The sequence below is a fragment of the Martes martes genome (assembly GCF_963455335.1).
Source record: "Martes martes genome assembly, chromosome: 6".
NCBI lineage: Eukaryota > Metazoa > Chordata > Mammalia > Carnivora > Mustelidae > Martes > Martes martes.
The window spans coordinates 144,336,843-144,348,469 of NC_137893.1; the positions used below are offsets into that span (position 1 = coordinate 144,336,843).

At 48.3% G+C, this 11,627-nt stretch overlaps 1 protein-coding gene across 1 annotated transcript in view; it reads right to left on the reverse strand.

The window, feature by feature from the left end:
• DCDC2 (doublecortin domain containing 2) overlaps positions 1-10,009 on the reverse strand; it is a gene marked incomplete at both ends in the record, with an annotated part of 135,279 nt that extends 125,270 nt beyond the window's left edge. Inside the window, 2 exons of the mRNA XM_080806903.1 lie at positions 4,837-4,891; positions 9,717-10,009. Coding sequence (XP_080663029.1) covers positions 4,837-4,891; positions 9,717-10,009 — 348 coding nt within the window. The remainder of the gene's footprint in view (positions 1-4,836; positions 4,892-9,716) is intronic.
• Between the last annotated feature and the right edge of the window lie 1,618 nt (positions 10,010-11,627).

Below are 11,627 nucleotides of genomic sequence, written 5' to 3' on the forward strand. Positions count from 1 at the left end.
CTCACCTTGGAATCACCATGACCACTGACAGGCACTTACTATCCTTGGAAAAACACCTCTGACTTAGCAGTTACATTAGAGAGGCAGGGAAAGGTAAGAAATAAAAGACTGGGGAGGGGCCTCGATTATTGTTGAAAGATCTCACAGATGTGGGTTTTATCTTCTTTGATTCTTCAGTGAATTAGTAAACCTGTCTAACATAATCTGGAAATCTTTCCCTAAGTTAAAGAAAGAAATATTTGGGACGTTTTACTGTATAGCAGTTCCCCCTTTGAACCCAGAATTCCCAGGCTAAAGATTAGTGAGTTAAATCACAGAGCCCCATGCCTTTCCCTCAGCAAGGTTAATAATTATACCCCATTTAATGCCTAGAATCCCATTTCCAACCAAAAGCCTTTAAGTAGCAACTCTCATAGTATGTTTCATTAGAGATTATACCTAATGATTAAGCTGAAGTATGAAGTTTTAAGAATTATATTCAAAACCTTAAAGCTATACCCCAGAGGAACCTACCTAAAGTACGAGCAACCCCCTTTACCCCAAACTTGTCAGTTTTGATATTCCCCAAATCTCTTGTCCCACCTCTCACGTCTCCCAGGGGCCCCTGCGAGTGTTCCTCCCCACTAAGAAGAAACAGAGTTTCCCCCAATTCTCCATAATTGAACATCTAGGATGAGGGACGTGGATTCAAGAGAATTCAGGGCACCTGGGTGGCTCAGTTGGTTGGGCGACTGCCTTTGGCTCGGGTCATGATCCTGGAGTCCCAGGATGGAGTCCCGCAAGGGGAATCCCTGCTCTGCGGGGAGTCTGCTTCTCCCTCTGACCCTCCCCCCTCTCATGCTCTCTCTCTCTCTCCAATAAATAAATAAATAAATAAAATCTTTAAAAAAGAGAGAGAGAGAGAATTCAGCCTGATGGCTCATCCAACAAGGAGGCTCCCACTTCCTCGGAAAGGCGTTCGCTGGGGTCCTAGTTCAGAGCTTAACTGGCAGATTTCTCTTTAAGGCCCCAGTTCTCAAAACTATAGGGAGCGTACTTCTTTCTCGGGCACACGACTCAGACCAAGGCAAGCCTGATCTTCCGCTGGTCGTGAGGTGCACGTGTGTCTGCTGCCTCCGCGCGCACATGAGAAAGAGCAGGCAAAAGAAGGAGAAACCCAAACAGATCCTTCATTTTTTTTCAGAAATAGGAATGTGAGGAGTGGACAAAAATGATCTTTTCTGCTGACTCTGAGAACACAGAGTGGCCAGAGTCAAGAAAAGAAAGCTCCGGGTTGTTCTGTATTAGACATCGATGGGCACTTGCATTCGGGGTAGAGCAGAGAAGAACCAGACCCAGGGAGAAGAAGACAGGGCAGGCCGAGAAGGAAGGTCGAAGGCCCGAGCCTGAATTGGCCTGGGAGACCAAGTACCTTTAATAATGGGGAAGTCAGTTCGAAAACCACTCAGCCTTCAAAATGAGGGCCTTGAGTCAAACAAATGTACAAGTTCTTCAACAAAGATCATTGCCAATGGAGTTGAAATCCACCCTAGCAAGCAAGAGAGGCTAGAGAGTGGTCAAGTCCATGAGGACAGTGCCTTGTTGCTGGGCTCCCAGGGGACAAGCACAAAGCCTAGCACACAGCAGGCAGCCAATAAATCCTTGTGAAGTCAATAACATTCATTTCATCCAGCTCCAAATTACACTGGAGACACAATAATGTATCACACAAAGGCTTAACGACGGCTAATTTTATCCCCACAAAAAAATCTAAACAGATGTTGGCCATGAAGCGCTGTAGGTTATGTGCAACATCCCATTTACACGGGAAACACAGAACAATCACAGTTCAGCCTTTGCTGCAACATGACGGAGTCAAGACCCCTTCGAAAGCTCCACACAAACTGGATTGAAGCCCTATCAAATGCAATCACTTATTGTCTGGTACTAGATGGGCATACATCTGTCTTTTCAGCAAGGCTGAAAATTCCCAGGGGTGAGAGGCTCTGTGCGTCTTGCTGAACTTTGCCCCCAGTGCCCTGTCAACGTGCTGCGCGGTACAGGCGTCCAGTCCCATGAAGGCAAAGCAGATGAGGTAGAGGAACAAGGAGAAGCGCCTTCAGTTGAAGCAAAAGGGCCAGAGCACGGTGGGGCCGGTAAGGACGAGGAAAGGCCGGAGGGCAGAGGAAACGCAGCTGGCTTAGGTGGCAGAGGAAAGAGAAAAGCTGGTGAGTTAACTTGGAATGTGGAAGGATCCCAGGAGATCTGCACCTGGGCTGAGAGGAGGGGAGAAGGAAGCAAAGAGAGGACCAAGAAGGCATAAATAAGAGAGGAGCTGCCAAGGTCAGAAGATGAGCAACCCATCTCTATTAAGACCCCCACTGACGGAGGGAGTGTCGGAAGAAAGATGAGAAGACAGCTATAGAAAATGCTTGAGGACTGGGAGCATGAGTACGCCTTTATCTGGATATCGGTGAAAGAAAGACCCACATATAGGGAGACAAGGGACATCTGCTCTGCACCCACCGTGCTGCCCCATCTTGGAGCAGGGGCTAATCCCCACAGAGATGCCTTCTCAGTTTTTAAGACTTATCTCCTTTTTCTTCTTCCCCTTTCCTCCTGCCGTCTGAGGTGTTGGCCAGATAAGATCGTGCACTTCTTTAGGGTTACTGTCAGAGGTCGGTTAGAGTTCTGCCTTTCTCCGTCCTGTGATATGGCCATCAAGAGCAAAAGGAACAGGCCTGGCTGTCCTTTCAGTGTCTCTTCAAAGATGAGCCTCATGGACCAGAAAAGCAATGACGGAAACCACAAAAAGACTTCAAATGTCAAGGTGACACGCACAATCTCATTGTTGTGACCTGTGGTCAGCAAGTGGATACCATTGTGTCTAAATTATTAACTAGCTAGAGAACACCCAGATCATATTGTGGACTTGGGTGCAGGAGCTCTGGGAGAAGGGAAGGAATGCTGTTAACTCCCAGCGCCCACTGGCCGGGCTTCCTTCCACGTGCGCAAATGGCCCGCAGCGCCTAGGACACAAAGCCACACACCCAGCAGAACGCTTCTGAACTACAAAGGGTCTTTCTAGGAGTAAGATGGGCTGGGGATTCTTAGAATTAATATGTTTAAGCAACGAGGATAACGGACTGGTGCACCGGTGTGATGGTCTTTGTTACGTAGCCCAACACAGACAATATGGACAGTATGACACTATCTCAGTTTTGAGGGAAATACCCCAATTTTGATACGTAACGTTACTCACCCTTTACACTGGAACATCTCTGAATAAGCATGGTCCGTGTTCCTGCTGCACGGGCAAATCCCCCCTTGAACCTACTGTCCACCCTCCGATTCTATGTAACCATATTCCAGACCCACTTCAAGAACTCTCTGAACTCTTCCTTGTGACTAGGAATAAGATATGTTACCTTCTTCCAAACAACAGCGGGTCATCAATAGCCTTTGACAAAGGGTGCCACCTTTTCTCGGTAGACACAAAAGCTAAATGAAATCACCACCTCCGATCAAGAAAACAGCATCTATGGTTTTTGTGAAAGGCCAGTCTCCATCAAGTCTGTTCTCAAATTCTGAACACAGATAGTCCTCTAACCTTAAACTTGTTGCATTCTAAAAGTTTGATGGTACATCAGTCGTGGAAAAGAGAGAGGTATATCCCCCCAGTAAGAATTACACACATAGCAGGTTCTCAGAACAGCTCAGAAATCTAGTCCTCTCCTTCCAACAACAGGAATAATACAGTAGAACTGAGAGCTCGAGTGGTATCTTCATGAGAAAATGCATTCACACCTCCCTTTGAGGATGCCAGGAACCCCAAAACTCTCCCTTTCTGGCAGTGAAAGGAGGGGCTCCTCTTGCTCAAAGTGGGCGTTGGGTGGGTCCTGCTGTGGACTTTGGGAGGGAGGTCTCCATGTTGAAGATTGAGCCCGCGAATGCAGAGGGAGGGGAATGAATGTATCCATGTCTAGACTGGGAGGCAGGGTTGGAGGGCAGAAGGGGGACGGAGGGCCTCAGGGAGGAGGGGGGCTTGGGGAGTCGAAGAGCACAGACACGCTGCTTCCCACCACCTCTCCCATCTCCCCGATGCCCAAATTTCTTCCACTTCTTTATCTCCTCTGGAAGGCTTTGTGGGGAAGGGCTTAGAAAAAATGAAAGGCGACAGCGGGGTCTATGCAGTTGGAAGAAAGAAAAAGACGAGGGAATCACCAGGGAGAAATACAGTGGAAGAAACGCAGTCTCCTAGTCGGAGGGAAGGGGTGGGTTTCTCACAGGGAAGATGCGCACCATCGGTCAGAACCTTGTCTGGGGGGCAGGTGCACAGACCCGCAGGTAAGAGACACCAGGCGCTACTGCTCCTCAGCAGAACACTCGGCACTTAAATGAGAGCCCTTGGGAACACTTCCCCAATGAAGGATGATCTTTTCAAGAAAGGGTCATCGAAAAATTTACTGCACATCTGTTGCACGTTGCCAACGTCTTCCTCAGACACCTAGAGCCCAGAGAAATATATGCTCACATTTAAAGAATTCACACACCTCACATTCTAGTGCAGAAATTTGGCCTTGGTCACCAATATCCATCAAGGTAGCCAACCTTGAACAGTTGCGTATCCTTCAAATAGATATTCCATCCAGAACCAGTGCACTGATGTACTTTTTACTCCTTGCTACTCATTCTAACCAGCGGTCATTCTTTAGCTATAGCATAAGCAAAAGACTGAAAAATGTATACTTTTGTCTATAAATGATTAGAATGTCCTCCAAGTTCTAAGATATGCAGTAAGAAATACAAAAATGGCATTGCTATTTACTGGCGTCTTCCGAGCGTCATAGGCATTACCTCTGTATTAACAACTTCCACAGGTCTCCTCTTCATTTCTCCTATGTCCAAGTAACTGCGGGAGGAAAACAAAACAGTAAGGTTCCTTTTATTGCTTTTGAGTCAGTTATGTAAATTTCTTATTAAGAATTATTAAAAAGTAAAGCAGGCCATAGACAATGCTTAAGCCTAAAGCAAAAATCAATAGTTACCAATTAAAAGCAATGAGGGAATTGGGAACTGCCCCGAGCCTCACCCGCCAGAGCCAATCCATATCTTCTCCCAACGTCAATGACACTGAAGTCTTAGAGACACACACTTTTTTAAGGGAACGTTTTTCCCCACAATGGTTGGCCCCTGACTATCTGTGCGGTATTTCCAGTTCCTTACACCAGGTTTTTTGAAAGATTATTTAGTTATTTTTTTATTTGACAGAGACACAGCGAGAGGAGGAACACAAGCAGGGAGCGTGGGAGAGGGGGAAGCAGGCTTCCCATGGAGCAGAGAGCTTGATGCGGGGCTCAATCCCAGGACCCTGGGATCATGACCTGAGCCAAAGGCAGACACTTAACTGACTGAGCCACCCAGGTGCCCCTTCTTACACCAATTTTGATAGAAAGAGTGGTTTGTGTGTACAGTTTCTTAACAGTTTCATTTGTCACAGCTTTTAGGTCAAAACAAAGTACTGGGGTACCAGGTGGCTCAGTCGGTTAAGCATCTGACAACTCCTGGTTTTGGCTCAGGTCATGATCTCACAGTCGTGGGACCGAACCCCACATCAGGCTCTGGGCTCAGCTTGGGGTCTGCTTCAGATTTTCTCTCTCCCTCTCTCTTTCTCTAATAAATACATAAAATCTAAAAAACAAAACAAAAAACACAACAAAGGAAGTACTGACAGCATGCATTAGACCATCTGTGAAGGGAGGGGAATCTTCTTCCCTATGAAAACACCTTCATGATATGGAAACGCTCAGCCACGAGGATGTTTAGGCATTGGTTCAGCTAAAATGCACATGGATGGCCTCGTTAACCTCTGGAGACCCCTATTACTAAATTACTACTTGCTCTAGATATTAACTAGTGATCCTTCTTTAGGTATACTATGAGTACAACCTGAAAACCACACTTTTGTCAACCTCGAGCCCCAAGGCCATCACTGCGGTCTGGTTCCACTGTCCTTCACACGTAGCAGGTGGTAAATAAATGTTTTAATATAAAAATAAGTATAAATCTAGCCTTTAATTTATAACCATAGGTGCAAAGATACCTCAACTGCCATCAGTGCCGAGTTGCCAAAAACAGAGTTTATATTAGAATTAATTTTATCTATGTTTTGTTATTGTTGTTTGCATTTTTTGGGTAGAATGCCTTAGTTAATCAGTACCACTGGAAATTTACATTTTTCTTATATGAACGGTGTTTACATAAGACAGTGCAAAACTCCCTCTGTTTAGCAGTAAAATGGCTCTTTTGCAAATCTGCGGGGACTGATTTCTGACATAAGAGCAAAACAGCTTAACTGCCATTTGCAGAAAAGTGATCTCAGATCCACAGAATTAATGAAGTAGAGTCAACTTCCAAAAACACACAGGAAAGCTTTAAGGAAAATAGCTATCCATAGAATTCCCCGCTATAAAATAAAGGTTGAATAGCTACCTCAAGTTTAACTATGGTTTCAAAAATTTTAGGGAAACCCTGAGTCAAAGAAATTCAAGAAGGAAGTTGATCATTTTCATTTGAGTATTTTTTTCTACCATTGCTAAGTTCCCCAACATCATTTAGGGTCCAAATGACAGAAATTACCCTCGATATCTTGTGGGCTTTCTTTTCTTCGGCCAGTTGCCCCATTTGTTGTGTAAACTTGCAACTGCTAAGCTTCCAACACATTCAGCATTTAAATCTTCAGGGCTTATCATTATAACCATAGATACCCCTACTTGAACAGAAATAAATAAACTGTTCACCTGTCAGCATGGAAAACTAACCATGGAAACTGTTATAACAAACTCGGGGGTTTTTGTTGTTGTTGTTTTGTTTGTTTTTTGTTTTTTTTTGTATATGAATTAAAAGCAAAGATTACCATGCAAATCTTTTATATCCATATAAAGAATGACTTGAGGGGGCGCCTGGGTGGCTCAGTGTAAGGTTAAGCCGCTGCCTTCGGCTCGGGTCGTGATCTCGGGGTCCTGGGATCGAGTCCCGCATCGGGCTCTCTGCTCGGCAGGGGGCCTGCTTCCCTCTCTCTCTCTCTGCCTGCCTCTCTGCCTACTTGTGATCTCTCTCTGTCAAATAAATAAATAAAATCTTTAAAAAAAAAAAAAAAAAAAAGAATGACTTGAAGTACACTTCCTCTTTGGTTTGGTACTGGACCTGTTTTTATCTTTTGAGTTGGTAGGGCCAAATAAACAAAAGAGAATAGGAGTTACAAAAGTGAGTCTTAGACTTTGAGTGCCTGAGTGGCTCAGTGGGTTTAAGCCTCTGCCTTTGGCTCAGGTCATGATCTCAGGGTCCTGGGATCCAGCCCTGCATTGGGCTCTCTGCTCAGCAGGGAGCCTGCCTCCCCCTCTCTCTGCCTACTTCTGAGCTCCCTCTCTGGGTCAAATAAATAAATAAATAAATAATCTTTTTTAAAAAATCAATAAGATATATGACGAAACATGTATTGTACAGGGACATAGTGATCCTTTGTAATTCTATGACATTTTGATGTTTACAAAGTATGCTCACATCCATCGCACTCACTTTCCTAACAACACCATGATTCAAGCATGGTTATGCTCCTTGTAGGTATCAGGAAGCTGACTTGCTGAGGCAAGTGCCTTGCCCAAAGATACACAGCTAAGAAACAGCTCAGCCTCATGTCTCCTGATTTTTAAGGGCTAAGTATCTTTGAAACGCATGGCTCCATCTAGCTCTTATCCATGAAGTTAGCCAAAGTGTGCTGAAGGAGGTTTCCAAATGTGTCTGTCATCTTGCATTAAAAACAATGTCTAGCAGAGGAAAAAAAGCAGAACACTCAGAACTCAGTTAAAGCAGATTCAGGAAAGGAAAAGTGAATGCGACAACATCAAGGATATTTGGGAAAATATTTTTATATAGTGAAAATTAGAATTCCCAAGTCTAGACTTGGCAGTAAGGATACGTTTTTGCTCTCCTGAGGCCCAAGCCAAATTTCAATGAAAACACTGTATTAACAACTATGAAACATAAAGTTTCCATGCGATCCAGTAATCCACTCCTCGGTATAAAAAGAAAAATGAAAATTTGTACACAATTGCCTCCAGCAGCATTATTTCATAATAGCCCAAAGTGAAACAACCCACATGCCTATCAATGGATGACCAAAATGTGGCATATCCATAACCACGGGATATTCTTCAACAAGACAAAGAATGAAGTGTTGATACACATTACAACCTGGATGAGCCTGGGAAACCTCATGCCAAGTGAAAAAGGCCAGAAACACCAAAGTCTACATATTGCATGATTCCATCGGTATGACACATCCGGAACGGACAAATCCATAGACACAGAGAGGAAGTAGATCAGCAATTGCCAGAGGATGGGGAGAAGGGGAAACTGGGGTTTTGTTCTGGAGTGCTGGAAATGTGCTAACATTAGTTCATAGTTCATAGTGACGGTTGCACAACTCCATGAACCTCCTAAAGATGACTGAAATAAGTAAAGTCTATGTTGTGTGAAATATATCTCAATAAAGTTGTAAAAAAAAAAATCCTGTGGAATATTAAATTCTACCTATCTTCCAATACCCACCCCCACCAGAAACAATGTCCCTCGACTGTGAACCTCCACATAATTTTATTTTTCTAATTCCATTTATTCCTTTCTACCTTGCACTAAAATGATCAGTGTGCATGTAGTCTCTCTCCTGCTAGATCTCAAACTCTTAGAGACAAGGAGTCACATCTAGCTCATCTTTGTTCTTTTCGCAGATCTAAGCACAGCTTGCTAACTCACTGACCGCCTGTATGAGTGAGCTCTCTGCCAGGAACTGGGAATAAGCAGACTGACCCCCTGTGCTTGAAGGTCTGGCCATCGAGTACCTACAGACAGACAGGCAGATACCATAAGCCAATAAGCTTTTCCAAGCATTATGCTAACACCGTAAACACGCAGGTGGTGGGAGGAGGGTCACAGCAGTGGGGTGTGGTCAGTTCTACTGAAAATGAAAATTTGGAAGAATTTAAGCGGGTGGGGCGAGGGGAAGGGTAGGAAGCAATTTTCTCCTCTGGTGATTACATACTATCCAATAGTTCTAAATAATTTTGAAGAAGTCGTTATTAACAAACAATATGGAGGACAAGGGGAGATGGAGAGGAGAAGGGAGTTGATGGAAATTGGAAGGGGAGGTGAACCATGAGAGACTGTAGACTCTGAAAAACAACCTGAGGGTTTTGAAGGGGCGGGGGGTGGGAGGTTGGGGGAACCAGGTGGTGGGTACTAGGGAGGGCACGGATTGCATGGAGCACTGGGTGTGGTGAAAAAACAATGAATACTGTTACGCTGAAAAGAAATAAAACATTAAAAAAAAAAAGAAATCGTTATTTAAACTCAAAAAACAGGTGCCAAGAAAAAGGAAAAAGAAAACAAGAGGAAAGAAAAAAAAAACAACAACGGAAAACGCTCAAGCGTCCAGTCTGGTCCTTGAATACTTTTCTAAGATGCCCGTTCCTCCTGCTCCCCAAGCGAAATTCCTCCCCCAGCCACACATAACCCCCCCCCCAGCCTCAGCGGAGCCCCGAGACGCAGCCACCCGCGCAGCCCCAGCCCCTGGACACCCGGCGGGTGGGCGGGCGAGGCGGGGCTCGCTCCTTTGCTCAAGCGACCCCCACCCTTCAGTGCGACCTTCAGCGCGGGGCGGAGGGGACAGGCGGACTCACTTGAGCTTCTTGAAGGCTTCCTGGCCCCCGGCCACGTAGTTGCCCCCGCTCTGGATCTGGTCTAGCTTCCGGATGCGGTGCCCGCTCCGCGGGGTGTAGATGTTCCTGACCGCCCCAAAGGGCGCCTGGACGCCGCCCGTCACCTCCTTCAGAAAGACGTCGAAGCTGGACACCTTCTTCTCGTGGATGACGACGCGACGCCCCGCGAAGAAGGGGTCCCCGTTGCGGTACACCAGCACGCTCTTCACGACCGGCTGGGACAGGTGGCTGGAGCGGGCGCCCGGGCCGCTCATCTTCCCCGCGGGACGCCGCCCCGCGGGCTTCTCGGGGGAGGTGCCTCTCTGCCCAGACGCCTCACCGCGCGCACCCCGCGGGGTCGCCTGCGGAAACCAACGCGAAACACACAAGCCCGCGGTTAAGAAAGAAAGAAAGAAAGAAAGAAAAAAGGCGGAGCGCGGGCCGAGCGCCCGGCGTCACCCGCCGAGACCCTGCGGGCTGCGGGGCGCGCCGTGCCCGTCCGGCGGGTTCCCCACGGTCCGCACCGCCAATCAGCGCTCGCCGTGCGCGCAGCACCCCTGCTTCGCACGCCCGGGGCAGAGCCCGGGTCGAGCCGCCCGGGACGCGAGCGCGCGAGGGTCTTCACGCGGGGGAGCCGAGGGGCCGCCGGAGGGAGAGGGGAGCGCGCGCGCCCCCGCCCACGCGAGGGACACGGACGCCCCAACTCCGTGTCTCACTTCCTAGTCGTGGGACTCTTGCAAACGCGCGCCCGTCCTCGCGTTGCCCCCTCACCCCTTCCTCTCCTGCTTGGTCCCCAAGGGAAAGCAATGGAGAGTCGGGCTCCAACTGCCCACGTGCTTCTGTGCCGGAAAAGAATAGCCTAACGTGCGCTGAGGGAGAAAAGGGGAGGCCTCGGGGGAGGCTCGAGCTTCCGGGACCCCTCGCCCCTCCGGCGACCAGCAGCGCCAGCCCTGGCGAAGGTCCCCCGGGTACGGTCTGAACCCCGCGGCGCGCCACCGAGTCCCGGGACGGGAGGCAGCGGGAGGGGGGTCCCCGGGGACGCGGCCCCCGCGGGGGTACCTGGCGGCCCTCGAGGGCCGGCTGGGGGAGGGCGAGGGCCGGGCGGGGGCGCGGCGCCGCGGTTCGGCTGGGACCGCGCTGAGCTCGGGGGCGGCGCGGCTCTGCCGCTGCTCCTGCGCGGCCGTTGCCTCCGCGGACCTGCCTCACCCTCCGGGGGGCGGGGGGAGGGATGGACTTGTTACTTCTCGCCGTTTCCATAGCGACTGCGGCCACGCGCGGAGCCGCGTCCGCCAACGAGTCCGCGCGCGCGCCCGGGTCCCTTAGGCTTTGCCCGGGGCCTCTCCGGAGACAGTGGAGAAGTCAGGGCGGGCGGGGGTGGGGGGGATGGAGGGGACGCCCGGTGGCGTTACCGTGCAGTCGTAGTATAAATGGACGCCCCCCGCGTGCCCGGCGCTATGCTCGAGGTGGGTGACACAGCGAGGAAGACGGCCGCCTGCAGTGTCTCGAGTGTTGCCCAAGCCACTCTGGGACATACGTATTGTGGGTCCAGGAAAAGTGTCCTTGAATTCTCCTTGTTGTGTGCAGACTTCGTTACTGACTGTTCCTAACGCATCATATATGAACAGAAGTAGCATTGATAATATATATAATATACATAATATATTTGAAAACTGCTATTAATGGAATGTTTTCTGTGTAGCCGGCACTGCGTTAGGATCTTTATTACACTGTCTGCTTGAATGCTCACAATAACCTTCAGAGGCAAGCATTATTCTTTCTTCTGATGAGGAAACCAAAGAAACTTACCTCGGGTCACACACAAAATTTCAAGCTTCCTTCTCTGATTCCAGAACTGTCCTAACCACCATGTCCTATGAATCTAAAAGGCGGATG